We start from the raw sequence: 12,500 nt of genomic DNA on the forward strand, positions 1-12,500 counted from the left end.
ATATGAAGTCAAATGTCTACTGTTTGCTGATGATCTGGTGCTTCGGTCACCAACCAAGGAGGGCCTACAGCAGCACCTAGATCTTCTGCACAGATACTGTCCGACCTGGGCCCTGACAGTAAATCTCAGTAAGACCAAAATAATGGTGTTCCAAAAAAGGTCCAGCCGCCAGGACCACAAATACAAATTCCATCTAGACACTGTTGCCCAAGAGCACACAAAAAACGATACATACCTTGGCCTAAACATCAGCGCCACAGGTAACTTCCACAAAGCTGTGAACGATCTGAGAGACAAGGCAAGAAGGGCATTTTATGCCACCAAAAGGAACATAAATTTCAACATACCAATTAGGATCTGGCTAAAAAATACTTAAATCAGTCATAGAGCCCATTGCCCTTTACGGTTGTGAGGTCTGGGGTCCGCTCACCAACCAGACTTCACAAAATGGGACAAACACCAAATTGAGACTCTGCATACAGAATTCTGCAAAAATATCCTCTGTGTACAACGTAGAACACCAAATAATGCATGCAGAGCAGAATTAGGCCGATACCCACTAATTATCAAAATCCAGAAAAGAGCTGTTAAATTCTACAACCACCTAAAAGGAAGCGATTCCCAAACCTTCCATAACAAAGCCATCACCTACAGAGAGATGAACCTGGAGAAGAGTCCCCTAAACAAGCTGGTCCTGGGGCTCTGTTCACAAACACAAACACACCCCACAGAGCCCCAGGACAGCAGCACAATTAGACCCAACAAAATCATGAGAAAACAAAAAGATAATTACTTGACACATTGGAAAGAATTAACAAAAAAACAGAGCAAACTAGAATGCTATTTGGTCCTAAACAGAGAGTACACAGTGGCAGAATACCTGTCCACTGTGACTGACCCAAACTTAAGGAAAGCTTTGACTATGTACAGACTTAGTGAGCATAGCCTTGCTATTGAGAAAGGCCGCCGTAGAAAGACCTGGCTCTCAAGAGAAGACAGGCTATGTGCACACTGCCCACAAAATGAGGTGGGAACTGAGCTGCACCTCCTAGCCTTCTGCCAAATGTATTACCATATCAGAGATACATATTTCCCTCAGATTACACAGATTAAACTCCCATATCTACTGGGGGAAATTCCACAGTGTGCCATCACAGCAGCAAGATTTGTGACCTGTTGCCACAAGAAGGGGGCAACCAGTGAAGAACAAACACCACTGTAAATACAACCCATATTTATGGTTATTTATTTTCCCTTGTGTTCTTTAACCACTTGTACATTGTTACAACACTGTATATATATATATATATATATATATATAATATGACATTTGTAATGTCTTTATTGTTTTGAAACTTCTGTATGTGTAATGTTTACTGTAAATTTGTATTGTTTATTTCACTTTTGTATATTATCTACCTCACTTGCTTTGGCAATGTTAACACATGTTTTCCATGCCAATAAAGCCCCTTGAATTGAATTGAATTGAATTGAGAGAGAGAGAGAGAGAGAGAGAGAGAGAGAGAAAGAGAGAGAGAGAGAGGGAGAGAGAGTGAGAGAGAGTGAGAGATGGTTTCTACCTGTGTGGGGTTGTAGAGTTCCTGCAGTGCGTTGCGGGAGTCTTTCCTACAGCACACGTCCGCCGCAAACTGGTTCCTCCGCATGACTGTTAGAAGGAACAGAGAGAGGACCGTTAGCAATGCCCAATGACACTGGAACAACAGCAACAACAACCAATCACATTGTTACAACTTAAAAAACAACCAACAAGAGAGTGGGCCTAATAATGTTAACTACAACAGCATTCACATAATAAATTACCATAAAGCTTATATTCTGTAGGGGTCAAAATTGGGTCAAGTGCACTGTCACAGCTAAACTACAAGGCCAGGTCCCTATACACACAACCAACAGCCAGACAAACCAACAGCCAGACAATACAAACGCTTTAATTACTGGATGAAAGAGCCCACTGAATAACTACATGAGATTGAACAGAACAGTGGGTGTGGGTGAACAACAATACATTTGAGAGCCTTACATTTCTCTGTTCTATGTTTCATCATCCTCACTGATCTAAGGGGAGGTGGGGGGGCGGGTGGGGGGGTAAGCCAACCGCAGACAAACCCACTTCCTGTATCTTTGTTTCTAACCCAGTGCATCGTTCCCTGTTTGTGCTGCATGTTGTGGACAAAATCATATCCATTTCTGTCACCAGGGGAATGGATGAGAGCTGAGTGCTTGTTAGTGTAACGAACCACCGCAGACTGTCCATTATACCATTATACCTTACCTTCAGTAGGAGAGGGGGAAGAGATGCCCCTGTACACCTCAGTGTGATGGGTGACCTGTCACCTGGCTGTGAAAGCAGCTTCTTAATAATGCAGTTCATTCCTGCTCCCTACAGGCAATTACTGCTCTTTCAGCAGAATACACACACACACACTGACTGCAGCAGAGACAGTGTTAGAGAACAGAACAGTAATGCGGATTCATCCATGATATCTGGGGGTGATTACTCTCTCCTACTGGAAATGGCAGTAGTGGGTCAGATATCCATTCCGAAACGCTGCCAGCAGGCCTGTTGCTAATGACGATGGATGCCAACCTGTATCTGAATGAAAGCCTCCTCTGTGCCGGGTGCTAACAGCAACAAACTGTCCCACTCACTCAATCATTCTCATTTATCCTCTACTGCATCTATGGGCTGTAGGCCTAATATGTAGAGAGAGAGAGACAGAGAGAGTGTGAGAGAGAGTGTGAGAGAGAGAGAGAGAGAGAGAGAGAGACAGAGAGAGACAGAGAGAGAGAGAGAGAGAGACAGAGAGAGACAGAGAGAGTGAGAGAGAGAGAGACAGAGAGAGAGAGAGAGAGAGAGAGAGAGAGAGAGAGACACACACAAGTAACTTACATGCCTGATCTACAGATGTTGCTTCAGTGCCTCCAGGTCCACACACATACACAGCTCTATTTAATCTGCTATGTCTGGTGTGTGTTAATACACTGATCACCTTCCATGCACAGAAACACACACACACACACACACACACACACACACACACACACACACACACACACACACACACACACACACACACACACACACACACACACACACACACACACACACACACACACACACACACACACACACACAGGCCTCTTGATATACATCAAAGGCATTAGTATTACAATGTACAGAGTACAGTGGAGTGTTCCCACTATGCGGACCAGTAGGCCCACCTGCCAGCACACCTGTGTCACAGCCCGGGAGAGATGTAACCATGGTAACCACCTCATCTCACCTGCACCATTCTGATTGGCTCCATTCATCAAATACCCTCTCAGCGAGGGACATGCTCATTTCCTTTGTGCTGAGCGCTTAGCCATACACACACACACACACACACGTGACCCTGATCTGACCTTCCTCATCTATCTGCTCTATTATGATGGACTGTACCAAGCAGAAATAAACAGGTTGATATGGATGATAATATGGGCTATGGTCAGCTGGATTGTGGGTAAAGGGATCAGAGATTTAGCTGTTAGGTCTGTTTCTGAGAGTTCAGAAGGGTATGAGGCACAATACTCCCCCCACTCTCTCTCTCTCTCTCTCTCTCTCTCTCTCTCTCTCTCTCCCTCTGTCCCCCCACTCTCTCTCCCCCCACTCTCTCTCTCTCTCTCTGTCTCTCTCTCTCTCTCTCTCTGTTCTGTCTCTCTCTCTCCCCACTCTCTCTCTCTCTCCCCACCCTCTCTCTCTCCCCACTCTCTCTCTCTCTCTCTCTCTCCCCCCACTCTCTCTCTCTCCACACTCTCTCTCTCTATCTCTCTCTCTCTCTCTCCCTACTCTCTCTCTCCACACTCTCTCTCTCTCCCCACTCTCTCTCTCTCTATCTCTCTCTCTCTCTCTCTCCCCACACTCTCTCTCCCCACTCTCTCTCTCTCCCCCCACTCTTTCTCTCTCCTTCTACACTCTCAATTCAATTCAATTCAATTTAAGGGCTTTATTGTCATAGGAAATATATGTTACATTGCCAAAGCAAGTAAAGTAGATAATAAACAAAAGTGAAATTATAAGACAATTAAAATGTCATATTAAGTCTATATAGACTGTTGTAACAATGTGCAAATAGTTCAAGTACAAAAGGGAAAATAAATCAACATAACTATGGGTTGTATTTACAATTGTGTTTGTTCTTCATTGGTTGCCCTTTTCATGTGGCACAGGTCACACATCTTGCTGCTGTGATGGCACACTGTGGTATTTCACCCAATAGCTATTAAAGTTTAAAGTCTCTCTCTTTCACCCCATCACCCCCCCGCCACTGACTTTCTGTATCAGTCTCTCTCATTACCTCTTGCTCTCCCCAATACCCCCTTCTGTCACGCCCTGCTCCCGCTTCCCCTCTCTGGGGCTCGAGGGGCTCGACCAGGCTGTCCTTCATTACACACACCTGCCACCATCATTACGCGCATCTGCGCTCATTGAACTCACTTGAACTCCTTCACGTTGTCGATTGCCCTCTCTATATCTGTCTGTTCCTCAGTTTGTTGTCGTAATGTTGTTTTGTTCCTCCTGTCCAGACGCTGTCTGTGTTTTGTTTGATGTCTGTTTTCCATTAAATGTTCACTCCCTCTACTTGCTTCTTGTCTCCAGCGTCGGTCCTTACACTTTCTCTCCATCCCTCCCTTCCTTCCTCTATCCCTCTGTCTTGTTAATGCACAAAGTGGTAAGGGTGCCGTCTCCAGCCTGTACCCAGAGTTTGTGAGAGCGTCTGTGTGTTCCACAAACATCCAAACACACACACTCCGAGCATAACACACACCACCTTTCATCTTCCATCAGCCCCAGCTCTCATACACTAACATCCCTCCTCCTGCTTCTCCTCCTCCTCTTCCTTCTCCTCGATTTACATAACCAAATGTTGTTGCTCAATTAAATTACATGAACCATTTAGGGTGTGAGTTTTCAGGGATGTTATTCTCAACTTCCTATTGTGGACTTTTACATGCCTATTAAATCAGCAACTCTTTGTGAATCAGTGAAAATGTTCTACCAAGTCCAACGCATGGACTCCACCCACCTCAAAGGGTTACTGAGGGCGTTTGGTGTTTCCACCTTCCTCTATGAACTACTGTTGGGCAGTAGGGATTCTCTAGTGATTCTCCCTTTGCTTTCAGCTCAAAGACACAGCAGAGCCAGCCTCCCTCCCAAATCCCACCCATAACAGCTTCTGACATGCAAATGATTCTAGGAAGTCAAGCATCACAAACCAAGCAGAAACTACAGTAACACACAACAGTGAGCCCAGAATAACAAGATACTCAATCAGATCCAAGGTTGGCATACATATGTCATGTAAGACCGTCGTTGAAGGAGTGGCTGGAGTGTATATTGGGAAGCACTGTATTCACTGTGAGTTTGATTACATACTGTCGCCTCACTATAAATAGTTCTGCACAAGCTCATCAAGGTCTGTAATCACACAACATCTGCAGCCATCTATCAGCAAGGGATTATGGGATACTGGAGGATTAATCTGCTGCTAATCTTACCTACATACAGAGAGCATCAATTAACTTGCCACTGTCACTCTCTCTCTCACACACACACACACACACACACACACACACACACACACACACACACACGGTTAGTAACACACAAAAACACACACAGTCACTAACGTGCATGATCACACACTGATATGTACGCACACACACACACACACACACACACGCATACACACACACACACACACACACACACACACACACACACACAGCATGATCATTACACAGGTGTACTGGGGACAATAAAAGGCCACTCTAAAATGTGCAGTTTTATCACACAACAATGCCACAGATGTCTCAAGTTTTGAGGGAGTGTGCAATTGGCATGTTGACTGCAGGAATGTCCACCAAAGCTGTTGCCAGATAATTTCAATTCAACAGATGCATATCTGTATTCCCAGTCATGTGAAATCCATAGATTAGGGCCTAATGAATGTATTTCAATTGACTGATTTCCTTATATGAACTGTAACTCAGTAAAATCTTTGAAATCTTTGAAAATGTTGCATGTTGCATTTATTTCAGTGTATATAAGTCTCCCAACATACACAACAACCTATCGTGGACAGGTAATACAACAGTGGGGCTATAGCTTCATGATATACTGCTATAATCAGAACACTAACTGGACAGATGAGTTTAGTTTGATTATAGTTGTACCTCTGTGTGTGGTCTATTGGTCGGGTTAGCTTTGAGTATAGGTCTTTGAGTAGGTCGAAGGGTCATTTAGACTGCTGTGTGATCATGCAGGTCTCTCGGAACGAAGCAATATGGTCGGGCGAAGAGGCTAGTGCTTGCCTATGTGTGTTGCTTCCCACCGGGCAGCAGTTGCTTCCCACTGGGAAGCTGAGTCACATGTCGCCAGCGGTAGCTAAAGTAGCCAATTTGTTCCAAATAGTTTCTAACCACGCCTATCAGGACGATTGACTGAATGGAATCCATACGTCTCTCCCCTCGTCCCCAATGATGGGACCCCCATTCTAAGGCCTCTGAGTAGTGGTTGCCCTCTCACTGCCTGACTCAATATTCCCAACATTGAATAGGAATGGAATTTTGAATGGGGAAATGGGGAACATGACCACAGTGCAGAAACTCTTAGCTATGGAGAAGTCTGTTTGGTTCTTTATGATTTTGAAGTGTAGAAATAAATAACAGACACACACACACACACAGAAACAGGATGGATGAATAAACAGAGGAGCATGTTGTAAACCCATATTTGGCCTCTGACTAAGAGACAGCGGTCAGTCACACAGTCATAGGCGGCCAAGCATGGTCAGATATGGTCAGAGGCGGTCAAGCATGGTTAGACAGTCACACAGAGAGATGGACAAACTACAGCAGACAGACATGAATCACAGACCACAAGCCCAGAGGAGGTAAACATACGGGACCAGTGGGAGATTCATAGTAACGGAAAAAAGAGAGAGATGGAGTGAGAAAGGGAGCGGTGAGGAAGGGAGGGAAGGAGGGGGAAGATATGGACCCCATCAAGCAGGAGGGAGGAACCCACTGAACCTCTCAGTGTGACAACCCTAGGACTGTCACACACACACCTCCTGTACTGCCCTGTCTGTAACCCCTCCAGTCATGAAAGTGAATATGAATGAACAGAGGGTAGACTAATCAGAGAGAGAGAGAGAGAGAGAGAGAGAGGTGCAGATGAAGAGACAGACAGCTAGACAAGGATATGAACCATAGATCATTTGTAAGGGGACGCATAGCAGCCACTGCAGTAGGCACCAAAGCGCTCACCACACATTAGCCTTCTTAGCATACCTTCCTTCCTCCCTCCCTCCTCTTCTGGACCTCCAACATCACCCTCCCTTGCCCGGCAGTGGTCAACAGGATGGGTGTTTTCAAAAAACACCTCATTCTGCAATCAGGGGCAAACGGGCTTTTTTCAAAACACCACAGGGAAGAACCACACACTCCATCACGCATGCAGTCACTCTGTGTGTGTGTGTGTTAGTCCTGAACGTTTCCTCCAGCTGTGTTCCAGTAATACTGTGGTGGAAGCTTAGAGGATGGGGTTAGAGGTCACACTAGGGCTGACCCCATTTAGTCGACTGGTCGATTGTTTGGTCGATAGGCTGTTGGTCGACTGAGAATTAATTTTTCAGCCAGTTGCAAAAAAAACATTTTTTTTATGGCACATCTTGATTGCAGCCTGTCTCAGTGGACTAATCCATTGCTGAGACAACGGGGATGGCTCACCAGTAGTACATTTACCATTAATTCCCCTCATTTCTAATCTACAATGCTTGTTTGGTTACCATCATTTCTGTTAATACATTCAATATGTTATTATCATCGCAGTATTTTTGTCACTGTCAGAGTGGACACGTTGTTTACAAAATGCACACAACCTAGGCTGCACTTCAGAGAAACAAGTTTAGGTTTATTTCATTCCATTTATGAGTTTTGTTAATTTAGTCATTGTGTTTCGTAAGGACGCACACCTGATGACTCATGGAAGTAGGCCCAGGCTACCTGGCCTGCGCGCAAATGTAGGTTAATATGTCCCCATTTGGGGATCTGATAGTGTTTCAGATTGTCTTAACTCACCACCACTAATGAGCTGTGGAGCTTCTCGAAGCTATTTTTTTTCTTCACCTCAAAACAACAAGGAAACGAAGTCTGTTTGTACATCCATTGAGAATGACAACAGCTCCTCAAGGTCGCCTATTTGAAAAATCTTTGCAACTCTGTCCCTTTCGATAACCACTCCACCTGAAAGGGGGGGGGGGGGGGGGGGGGGAAATGTGATGCTCTGATCCGGTGGAAACATCATCAACTAGGCCTACCTGCACAAATAGCCTACTGCTGTGTCTGTCCAGATCTCACTGGCATGGGAAACTCTGAGGGTCCAGGATATTTTATACAACGTTGAAAGTTTGTTAGCACAAGCTTTGGGCTGGACCAAACAGTTGGTAGTTGATACAATGTGATCATTTTCATCAGGATATTTTCTAACTGCAGGCTGCAATGTTGTCATTTGTTGGCTTTATGTAGGCTATTTTTACATAGCTGGCAATGGCAATAGAAGTTACTTTAAGATTTGTATATTTTTTATTTAGATATCATTTTTATTAATCACATGACAATGATTTTGAGATAGGAAGACATAAAATAAATGAAACTTTTCCACAAAAATAACTGCCACGCAGATTGCTAGAAATAGTAAGATAAATCGTCACCCCCAAACAGTCAACTGACTTAAGAATTATGTTTTCCTAGTCAATGTCCCAGATCTGACTCTGTTAGCCAGCTAGAGAGGATTACAACACCTTTTAGGATAACGATAAGCAGCACGCACACACACACACGCGCACACACACGCACGCACGCACGCACACACACACACACACACACACACACACACACACACACACACACACACACACACACGCAACCTCTTTTACAGTTCAGTTGAATCGGACAGCAGCTGGGTAAGACAGTGAGAACATGTAACTCTTGGTGGGGAAAACTTAACCAATTGTAATATTTAGTAGGCCTGTGTTCTAAAAAGGAAGGAAAATACAACATTATATAGTATCCCTTCCTCATGGTTACAGACCCAACAACATTATATAGTATCCCCTCCTCATGGTTACAGACCCAACAACATTATATAGTATCCCCTCCTCATGGTTACAGACACAACAACATTATATAGTATCCCCTCCTCATGGTTACAGACCCAACAACATTATAGTATCCCTTCCTCATGGTTACAGACCCAACAACATTATATAGTATCCCCTCCTCATGGTTACAGACACAACAACATTATATAGTATCCCCTCCTCATGGTTACAGACCCAACAACATTATATAGTATCCCCTCCTCATGGTTACAGACCCAACAACATTATATAGTATCCCCTCCTCATGGTTACAGACCCAACAACATTATATAGTATCCCCTCCTCATGGTTACAGACCCAACAACATTATATAGTATCCCTCCTCATGGTTACAGACCCAACAACATTATATAGTATCCCCTCCTCATGGTTACAGACCCAACAACATTATATAGTATCCCTCCTCATGGTTAAAGAGAGGGACCAAATTATTAGGGTGAGGCACAATGGCTACTTACAGCTTACTACACAACATACACTTAGCATTACTTTCTTAGCTACAGTATACATATCTCCCTGGCATATTACATAATTTATGCATCAGCATAAAATACATATTTTTGTTGTGCTGTGCTCACTTGAACGAGGTGCAGCGGGCCTTCAGGAGGACAAACTTTTGTCATCAAAGTCCGACAATCTCTGGATTTATGGTGCTTTCAAGACAACTGGGAACTCTGACCCTTTCAGACAGATGTTTTAAGCCCTTAAACCCAGACTTGGACCACATACCCTCTCCACCGAATAGCGGGCAGGGGAGGCAAAATAGCGATTGCTTTGCATTGCAGTTAGCCATTGACTCCTTCCAAACCACTCATTGTTGAATTTGCGATTTCCGACTTGTTGTGTAATGTTTATGTCCAATGGCCGATGAGCAAGACACGTTTTATCTATAATTTCTCTTTATATGACAAGGATTGAAAAGGATTTTCCAGTAGATTGCTGACTTGATGCATGATGATGACTGCTTGTCTAGCTTGCTAGCTAAGATTTTGAAAGTATGATGTTGACATGATCAGTCCAATCAAAACTACAGTAGATATAATGTGATTTGATGTCATCTTCTCTGTGGCCAATGACTTTGAGCCTTCTTGGACAGGCACTTCTAATATAAATATACAAATATATAAATATAAATATAACTGCCGAGCTCTCCCTGTAGATTCGGCGGTGATGTAGTGCCCCACGAGTGACAGAACACTGAGCCTATCACTGCGCAACTAGAGAAGATTACTGCCTTACCTAAGAAAGAGACCACGTTTGTATATGTGAGCTGTTGGAGGGTGGGGTATTCTGGCTGTCAGTCTGTGTAAGGTCTACTCGTCTGTCATCTGGGGGGAAGGGGGAGGGGGAACTATAGGAAGGGGCTGTGTCAACAGCCTGCAATTCATCTGACACACTGCAGATATAGTCCCTGTTCCCACTGGCTACTTCAGAGTGATTGATTGTTTATAGAACAAACAGACAACTCTCCCTGAGTCCCTATGCTTTCCCACCGAAATCCGCTCAGACTCCGCACAGACTCAAAACTCCCTGTTTTACACATTTACCACCAGACGATGTGACCTCTGACACATAGGAAATGAGGAAGTGACACTCACTGCTCTAATTCGCCGTACCTCAGACTGAAGGTCAGGGGTCAAGCTGTGACGGGTCAGGTGAGGTCAAAGTGTCACTCACTGTTCACAGTTGGAGCTGGGGTTGTCACAGTAGGAATCAATGGCAAACACACGAACACGCACGTGCATGCAAAATCATACATACACACAACTATTTCTCGATTGAATAGACATGCCCTCTAGCGCTTACATTTTTCTATTTCCCTTTTGCTTTCCTCGCTCTCTCTAATTTCCTCTATGAAATATTAATCCTGTGTGTCTCATGGGTCCCTGTCGTTCCTGATCTCAGCACGCTTCCCTGCATCCCTCAACCGTCGGTTCGCCCTGCCCTGCCTCCTGTCTCACACTCCCACTGGGACACAGGGATTTAATGATAACATACAAACACACACACACACACACACACACACACACACACACACACACACACACACACACACACACACGTATTTCTCTCATGGCTATGTTTGTCAAAGAATGCTTCCAGGAAGGATTTCTGTTCTGTTTTCTAGCTCTTCATGTAGTCTGCTTTGGATTTATTCTTGTCTGTTTTAGTTCTGGTCCTGGTGCTTCTGATTTGATCTGTGTTACAGGAAGTCTAGAGATTAGCTCAAATCTTTGCTGTTTCTGTGAACCAGCCAAGGGAGATTGGGGCCTCTTAAATTGATGCTAACACACACACACGCTCACACACACACACTCCCTCTGTGACTGTCTGATTAAAGTTGCATTTAAAGTCAGCATCCCAGCAGTCAGGGGGTCTGGTCAAAGCCCCGGTCTCAGCAGGAGCAGAAACACAGCCTGCGGGACGCGTCTTTAAACCAAGCAGCTGGACACATAGAGGCACGCACACAAAGCGAGGTCAGTGCAGTAAAATATGGAAAGCATTTTAATGGGCGACTAGCTTTGTCGCCACTCGCTGTCTTCAGCTAATGAGGGGACAAATAGAGAGCGAGAGAGAGAGAGAAAGAGAGAGAAAAGGAGAAGGAGTATAGAAGCCTCAGCAGGTTATTGCCATAACAGGTACTAGGTTTGGTATTGTGCTCCAGTGGTGTAATTAATTGGCTGTTTTTGTTCTTCTGCCAAAAAACTGAACCAGACACGATGACAGAGCTGCCTAAGGCACGCCCGAGGGGTCCTACAGGAAGAGAGAGGACACCTGTGAAATATCACTGAGGAATGTGAGCTCACTAGATCCCTGCACTCCACCTAGCCTATCAATGTCATGTCCATAATCAATGCATTGAAGCGGTAATATCTCACAACACACTGTTATATACTGACTCATGAGTACTGGCAGGACTAAATGGCCATTATTATTATCCTGGCTCTATCAGAGATAATCAACACATATTAACCTGATCATCTTCTGAAGTTGTGGAGCAAGGCTTCAACTGACCCCTGATCAATAAAATGACTACCTCCCCCCTTTCTACTACGACTGTGAGACTGACTATGATTAGCAGACTCTACTGACAATCCTCTGATCTGTTGGTCCTGATTGGACAGAAGATGAGTCCCTCCTCCCACCTCTGGCTCCTTAATGTGGCTCATTAGACACATTGAGTCGTGTGTTAATGAAATAAACAGCAGAGTTAATAGATTGCAGCCAGCTCCCAAATACAAAGGATCAACTCAGCAGTTACTATGGCAACAG

General features: G+C 44.5%; 1 protein-coding gene across 2 annotated transcripts in view; it reads right to left on the minus strand.

Annotated features, from left to right (window-relative positions):
• The window catches only part of LOC110490368 (carbohydrate sulfotransferase 11), a 60,023-nt gene that overhangs the window by 24,913 nt on the left and 22,610 nt on the right, over positions 1–12,500 (minus strand). For both annotated transcript variants that reach the window (XM_021563717.3, XM_021563718.3), the window contains exon 2: positions 1,581–1,666. In XM_021563717.3, the coding sequence (XP_021419392.1) occupies positions 1,581–1,666 (86 nt within the window). The remainder of the gene's footprint in view (positions 1–1,580; positions 1,667–12,500) is intronic.

This window comes from Oncorhynchus mykiss, chromosome 15 (assembly GCF_057628025.1).
Source record: "Oncorhynchus mykiss isolate SJ-2025 chromosome 15, ASM5762802v1, whole genome shotgun sequence".
Taxonomy (NCBI): domain Eukaryota; kingdom Metazoa; phylum Chordata; class Actinopteri; order Salmoniformes; family Salmonidae; genus Oncorhynchus; species Oncorhynchus mykiss.